At 39.5% G+C, this 7,993-nt stretch overlaps 1 protein-coding gene and 1 long non-coding RNA gene across 2 annotated transcripts; one reads left to right on the forward strand and one right to left on the reverse strand.

Annotated features, from left to right (window-relative positions):
• Positions 1-1,623: 1,623 nt before the first annotated feature.
• LOC112079390 (uncharacterized) lies at positions 1,624-2,482 on the reverse strand. The gene is made up of 2 exons (XR_002895931.2): positions 2,272-2,482; positions 1,624-1,977 (listed from the first exon to the last, which is right to left on the reverse strand). It is a non-coding gene; the product is annotated as an uncharacterized lncRNA (long non-coding RNA).
• A 42-nt stretch (positions 2,483-2,524) lies between these two features.
• On the forward strand, positions 2,525-7,052 carry LOC112079391 (vacuolar protein sorting-associated protein 33B-like). The gene is made up of 13 exons (XM_024145365.2): positions 2,525-2,540; positions 2,774-2,842; positions 3,560-3,704; positions 4,036-4,116; positions 4,248-4,309; positions 4,556-4,605; positions 5,251-5,318; positions 5,414-5,459; positions 5,546-5,640; positions 5,865-5,969; positions 6,310-6,400; positions 6,661-6,740; positions 6,976-7,052. Exons 3-13 carry the CDS (start codon positions 3,609-3,611, stop codon positions 7,009-7,011), a joined length of 810 nt encoding a protein of 269 aa, XP_024001133.2. The 5' UTR covers positions 2,525-2,540; positions 2,774-2,842; positions 3,560-3,608; the 3' UTR covers positions 7,012-7,052.
• The last annotated feature ends 941 nt before the right edge of the window (positions 7,053-7,993 follow it).

A 7,993-nucleotide genomic window follows, 5' to 3' on the forward strand; every position in this document is an offset into this window, starting at 1 on the left:
TTGCCCAGTGCTTAAGAGTGTGGAGTGGAGCCCACCCTGGGTTGTGACTAGATGGTATACAGCTTCGGTCCCTGCTGCTGCTCTTATGACCACCAGGACCTTTCTTTTAATCCGTGTACCCCAGCCATCAATCAGTGTGCTTCCTATATTCACCTGAACACACAGGCTACCAATTAGTAGGGATGGAGGAAAAAAGATAGGTAGAGTATCACAATATTAATGTTGCTTCATTTATATCGGCAGGCAGCTTAGTGGTTAGAGCGTTGGAATAGTAACCCGAAAGGTTGCAAGCTCGAATCCCCGAGCTGACAAGGTAAAAATCTGTCGTTCTGCCCCTGAACAAGACAGTTAACACACTGTTCCTAGGCCGTCATTGAAAATAAGAATTTCTCCTTAACTGACTTGCCTAGTTAAATAAAGGTCAAATAAAATATTGATACTGTAACTCCAAGTATCGAATTATTATTTTATTTAGTATTCTTGTTTGTTAAAGTTAGCTGTCGTTAGTAAGGTTTACCTGCGCCAAAATGTAGCTATTAATCATCCTACAGCTAGTTGCCCATCTACTTTAGAAATGTTTTAAATGGTTAGCCAACATGTTTTGAGCACTTTTACATGCAAAACTTATTTTCTCACGGCTTTCTCTTGTCCAGCAGTGTGGTTGGAACCCCTAATGGCAATAAAATTGCAGTATTGAATCAGAATACATATAGAATTGTGATACGTATAGAATCACACTGCATATCGTATTAGCACCTACGTACCATGATATATCATATCGTGAGGTCTCTGGCAATTTCCWGCCCTAACAATTAGATGCCTATTCTCACCTGTTCACAAGTGGACCAGGACCACCTGTCAGAACTTTCCTAACTCAACATGTGCACACACACACACCAACAACACACTCCTCTTACCTAAACAGGAAGACTGTAGTCAAATAACTTGTGTATCTTCTAAGTAAACTCTACCCAAAAAGATGGAAAATGTCAGATGGAGAAGGACAGTAACCAAAGCTTGCATGTAAATATTAATTTGGGCTTATCCAAGCTTTTGGCAGCTGCTGATGACCCTTCAGCACACACTCTAACCTTCATTTAAGCTTAAAAATATAAATAAACTCAGCAAAAAAAGAAACAGGACCCCGTCTTTCAAAGATAATTCGTAAAAATCCAAATAGATCTTCATTGTAAACAGATCTTCATTGTAAAGGGTTTAAACACTGTTTCCCATGCTTGTTCAATGAACCATAAACAATTAATGAACATGCACCTCTGGAACAGTCGTTAAGACACTAACAGCTTACAGACGGTAGGCAATTAAGGTCACAGTTATGAAAACTTAGGACACTAAAGAGGCCWWTCTAATGACTCTGAAAAACACCAAAATAGAAAAAAGCTATTTTTTCTGATTCATCCACCACAGTACCCAATTGTCATACTTGAGTAAAAGTAAAGATACCTTAAAAGAAAATGACTCAAGTAAAGGTGAAAGTCACCCAGTAAAATACTACTTGAATAAAAGTCTAAAAGTATTTGGTTTTAAATATACTTAGGAATCAAAATTAAAAGTAAAAGGTATAAATAATTTAAAATTCCTTATATTAATCAACTGACTGCACAATGTTTTTTAAATATTTTTTTATACGGAAAGCCAGTTGCACACCTCAACAGTCAGACATAATTTACAGGTGGGCTGGCAGTCTTTTGACCACTTCATGACAGCCTGTCATGAAGCAAGGCCTGGAGTGATGGTTGTTTTTAGACTTGCAGCTGCTGCCACCATGTCTGCTTGGTGCTCCGAGGCCGAATGTGTTGACTGCAGACTGGGCCTCCTCTCTGCCCCACTCATGGACCTGCCGCAGGTGACGAGGTAGGTGAATGACGGTGACTTGACAGCCATCCACCGGAGACCTCTTTCATCCTCTCCTTTGTGTTTTGTGTTTGTTTTCCTTTCTTTTGAGTCTTTGGTCCACACCTGTAAACATATTATTGACAACAAAGAAGAGAACATGGTTATGATGGAGACGGGTGATGATGTTGGAATTAAGATGATGATGTTGGAATTAAGATGAGGAAGGTTTGCTCTGCTAGGGACCTGGTGCATCTAAATGGTCAAAAGAGGATCTTCAGGATAAAGGAAAGAAACATGGTGAGTGCTGGATGCTGCCAACTTRGTATTTGCTTTTTTTTWAATCCAGTTTTCCACCACATTAGTACGAATGATTTTTATATAGCTACATCGTTAGGTAATGGGGAAAGGCTACGGTACCTATTGGATAGTTGGTTTCTTTAGGGTCTTTAGTCCGTTGATCTTGGTGGTTTTCAGCAGAAAATGTCACCGTCTCCAACAATATAACCGAATCTGAACTCCTAGTAGCAAGTTGCATACATTAAACAGTAAAGTGCATTGACTAGACACAGTTCTCCAAACAGTTTTTCTCTCCAGTCATGTCTTGAGATACGGTGCCCTCTATTTACTTGTTCGTAGTGAAACAAAGATTCGCAACATCACWTCCGCACATCCGGAAACAAACCAAGGTAATGTACCTAGCTAGCTAAAATTGATAGAGCATTTTTGTTTATTTTACATTTTTAAATCGTCTAAATCGTCCTATAACCTATACAGTAACGGTATATACATTTGGTTTTAATGACTGTCGTCGTCCTTATTGCCATATACAGTTAATCATGGTGTGACTACTAAATCAGCTGATAACTACAGTATGCTAACGTTAGCTCTCGAAAACCCTTCTCTGTATGTTGGTTTTCAGGGGTTCAGGTGTTACACCCGCATTTGTCTCAATGTAAACAAAAATTCGACGCTCTGTTTTAACGTTTAGGTAAGTAAATAATAATCGCGTTCAAACAGGTTTTCGAAACGTATATTTAATTTCAGTGAGAAATAATTKTATATACACTATACTGTAGCTGGCCCGGTTCCACGATTAGCCAAAAGGGGGATTACCMCCTCAGTTGAAACTTGTGCCCCTTCAGTTTTTGTTGTAATGTCCCTATATAAAAATATTTTAAAAAGTTATAACAATTGAGTGACAGGTTGGCACAAAATCTGTATCTCTGCTGCACTGTGTCAGCACAATGGACAGAGCCCACTGCCGTGTGTGTGTGTGTGTGTGTGTGTGTGTGTGTGTAGGGGCACCTGGTCTCAGATAATGTCTTATTATTTTGTATTTAAATCCGAGACATTCCATTTAGTATGATATGTTATATTTCGTATGGTATGCATTAATTTGTGGATGTCCATCAACCATTTCGTATGATATTTGACAAATTAGAATTCATATTATATTTTATGAATTTGCAAAACGTATAATATATTACGAATTTGCAATATGTATATTATGTTACGAATTCTAGCTAGGTGGCTAACGTTAGCTASCTCGTTGTCATTGTGAAGCTACCCACTCGGCAAWGAAGTCAATTCAATGTCTATTCCACGTTGGTTCAATTTAATGTAATTGAAATGACGTGGAAACAGTGTTAATTCAACCAGAGTGTGCCCAGTGGGTAGCCCATCACAGCTGGATTGTATTTTCCAGGGAGGTGAATGGTTGGGCAGGTGTGCTACTCTGTTCCACCTCAGGCCCMATGGCTCACAGTGTCAGGAGAGATGCCCCTGAGCTCCCTGACTTCTCTCTGCTCAAGAGGTTGGCCAGGGACCAGCTCATTTACCTACTGGAACAGGTAGGACTACTCCACTCATCTTCCCCCCACTCAGGTTATCAATTGTCTTGGTTCTCAGTATCCACAAGTACTCACACAAGTCATGGATCCTATTAAAGTTGTAAAGCCTGGGTCAGTTTCCCAGACAKTCCTGGTCCTGGACTGAAAATCTGTTTCAATYGAGATTCTATAGGCTAAATCTGTGTCTGGGAAACCGTCCCTCTATGTTTCTATAATGTATATTAGTCTCTACTGCTGGTAGCAATSCTAAATTCCTCTTTCTGGGGATTGATTAGGTATATTCATCATCCTCATTATCGTCATACTGCATTTTTACTCCCCTGGTTTAAAGCTACCTGGGAGGAAGGACCTGTTCATTGAGGCAGATTTGATGAGCCCCCTGGACCGCATTGCTAATGTCATAACACTAAAGGTACATGTCRTTGTTATGTTTCTGAATATTGCTGTATACCATATTGATTATGCCTGTCCTTACATATATCAGTTTACCAGGTTACAATGAGGTTCAGTCCTATACAATCTTTGTGACCCTTCTCCTTGTAGCAACATGATGTGGACAAGCTTTACAAAGTGGAATACAAACCCATTGTCAGCACCTCAGATCAGTAAGTAGCAAATCCTATTGTAGTTCCATAGATCTGCTTCTCTTTTATTGTCTTGGAGGAACAAGTAACACAGCCATAACAATGTTGTAACACAGCCATAACAATGTTGTAACACAGCCATAACAATGTTGTAACACAGCCATAACAATGTTAGCCATACAATGTTGTAACACAGCCATAACAATGTTGTAACACAGCCATAACAATGTTTGTAACATAGCCTTAATAATGTGCCTTCCTTGACAGACTATGCTTCCTGATCCGCCCAAGAATAAAAACTGTCAAGTGGATATGTGGTAAGTAGAATGGTGGCACCCTGATATTGAAAATCTGCTGATTCATATTGTATTTCATTAAAGTGTAATGTGTTGGGATGCAATGCAGTGAAAGATTAAGTTAGCAACGCTATTCCCTTCCTGAGAAATGATTTACTGTCGTCCCAGACTTTGAAATGCCTTGTCTTTTCTGGATCAGTGGTATTATTGACAGTGCTTCTGGAGTACGTTGTGTTACTGTGCAAACAAAGGCTTCTGATTTAATGTCTTGATCGGGAAGACAATGAGGGAAATCACTCTGTTATGAGTTTGATTTATTCTTGCTCACAAATAAACTGAAGAAATGCAGAATTTACATGACTAATAATTGCAAAACACTAATTTAAATACATAACTAATTTAAATACATAACACATTACATAAATAGAATACAGAACACTTGAAACATTACAGGATATTTTTTAGAATGGAAATTGAAATATTAAAATTTGATTGTAAAAAAAAAAATTGGGGGGGAAGCATTTAAGAGGTAGAGTTATTATACAGTCTGACAGCAGTGAGTAGAGTGCCGTTTCACCATGGTGTCAGGTGGTTCGTACGGGCAGTTATACAGGACACTTCGTGGCTGTTTCTTATGCCCACTGACAAATTGGTTTCCTTTTCCAGATGTGGTCAATACAGACAAAGCATTTGGGAGATTCAGAAGATACAAGATTATATTTAGCCCTCAGAAGGTGATTATTATGTGCTTAGTGTATACTTTCTGCAATAAAACAATTATATTTATTTTCTTTGCTCATTCTWCTCTCGCTTTCCATGTCTGTTACAGTTTTATGCATGCGAGAACCTTTTGGAGGAGCAGGGAATCTTTGGTGGTAGGTGTCTTTTGATATTTCATATTCATATTTTGGTATTCCAGATGTTTGAATGTTAACAGACACTTTTTCACTCCTTTGTGAAGATGTGACTACTGACGAGTGGTCATTCTACCTCCTGCCCCTGGACGATGACATCATTAGCTTGGAGCTTCCGGAATTCTTCAGAGACAACTTCCTGGTAATGATAGACAGTAGTGCTGACGGGAGCTGTATTTAGGAATATCAGTCCCACTTTATGATGCAAAAATTATGTATTTACATGTAGTTGCATAAGCATGTACAGTGTAATAACAAATTAGTAACACATTTTGACATATAACTAACAACCTAGCACTGAGACTAGCATGGTTATATTCATAGTGCTAATTATTTTGCTAACACGCATGACCTGTGTGTCCACAGGAGGGAGACCAGCGCTGGGTGAGAACAGCGGGTAGTGCCCTGCATCTCCTACACTCTGTCTACGGCCCCTTCTCTAAGGTGTATGGGATCGGACGATGCTCCAAGGTAAGATCAGCTCAGTACATCAACACTCTTTAATGTACTTTTGTATACCGCAATTCAGYGTTTAGCTGCCTTGTATACTGAATTAAAACTAAACTAAAATACATCTGGGATTATGATTCTAGATGGTACTGAATGAATTATTTACTATGGGTGCCAGTCTGTTTATGCTTCAGCCAACCAGTCTTTGTCTTGTTCATCAAGGTAGAGCTGTATGTTGTTGAATGCAGACACAGTCAGAAAGCAGCACCGGTACAGATGATTTAGATTTTCAAACACCATGATTTAGATGAGATTCATAGAGTAAGTGTTAACAGTATGTCTGGTCTCTTGCCYGGTTCAGATGGCGTATGAATCGTGGAGGGAGCAGGTGGAGGAGGGGGAACAGAGAGCGCGTCAAGCGGAGATCGGAAATGTGTTTCTCATTGACAGAGGTAGATCTTTCTTGAACTGTGAATCATCGGTGAACATGGCAGTTTGTGACGTTTGTCTTATTTGTTGGCTTTCTCATTTTTTGACTCGATTTTTAAATATGCTATTGGATTAATGGTGTTTTGATTTCATCTACGGACTAACCGTAGAAAATGTGATTTGAATGAAATTGTCTTTTATTATGTATAGAATAGGGTGATACGGTTCATAATAGGATAGTTGATACATAGCTAATGTTTTTTTCTTCATTCTTCTTTTGCAGATGTGGAGCCTTGTGATCTCCTGTGTTCCCAGGTTGTCTATGAAGGACTTGTGGATGATATTTTCACAGAAATAAATGTGGTAAGCAATGATATTTGCTCGCTGATTAAGTCTCCTACTTTGAAATAGCTTACGTGGCAAATTAATCGTGGTCTTATATAATTTTGTGTCCTAAGTCAAGGACCGACAACACAGACACCTGAAGGCCCTTATTGGCTGTAATCCATTAGCAGTTGCGATATATGACTTAATGCCATTATGCATTGTTCTTCCATCTGTCTGTAGGAATTATAATCCATCACTTTTGTCCTACTAGGATGTGTGGAGTTTGGTCCAAGGTGTCACTCTCTGACATAGAGTATGAAAAGCTGATTGGCTATAACTCTCAGATAATCGGGTCTGGGCCTTTTAGTAAGTATAACAAACGGTTGAATTGATATCATTTCCCTCTCACTGGCTTAAGGATACAGTCTCACTGGAATTTGTGTGTTGTTTCTCTGCGTCAGGTTTTTAACGGATCCGCACGAGCCTTTTCCCAGGTGTTGCTGGTCTTCCCTAGTCAAAAAGGCCCGAAACCACCAGACCTGCATATTGATGTGAGTGTTTCATTTCTCGAGTACATTATTTTGGACATCACTCTATGGGCCTGTTTGTGCTTCCATGAATTTGTATTTTGTTTGCACTTTATTTGCTAGGTATTATGGAGAGGCAGCTGAGACAGCACATTCTCTTAATTTAGAACAAAATGCCCGCTCTGTGTGAAGTGTTGCCAGTCTCCTGCGTTGGATGCATCATATTAGTCTTAAATGTTCTCGTTATAGCGTTTCTTTTACTCAAAGAGTAGACGTTTGACATTATTATCGTCATCTCTCTCCGTCTCTGTCATTTCAGAATGCGTAGTGAAGATGACATAAACAGAATCGAAGACGTTTGTCGGAGGAGCTGAAAGGGTTATAACAAGTGAGCATCGGCTCTCAGTTTGCGTGAGTAATTGAGTCTCTACTTCTCGCAGAGTCAGAATGAATTGGTTGAGACATTTTATATGCTGGTGTCGCATTTTGAAGGAAGTATGTTACTGGTGTTAGTAGGAATTTATCAATTTAGTTTTTAATTTAAGCTTGGCAAGTCGATTAGAAACAATTCTTATTTACATGATGAGCGGGTCTATACACCGGCGTAACCCTGCCCCTAACCGGATGACTCTGGGCCAATTGTTGTGCCGCTCACTTGGGATCCCGGTCACTGGCCCGTTTGATTACAGCCTGGATCGGACCCTTAGGTCTGGAGTGAATGTCCCAACTTCACGATGCATCTTAGATCCTGCTGCTGTGCCT

The sequence above is a fragment of the Salvelinus sp. IW2-2015 genome, unplaced genomic scaffold, assembly GCF_002910315.2.
Source record: "Salvelinus sp. IW2-2015 unplaced genomic scaffold, ASM291031v2 Un_scaffold7821, whole genome shotgun sequence".
NCBI classification, from domain to species: domain Eukaryota; kingdom Metazoa; phylum Chordata; class Actinopteri; order Salmoniformes; family Salmonidae; genus Salvelinus; species Salvelinus sp. IW2-2015.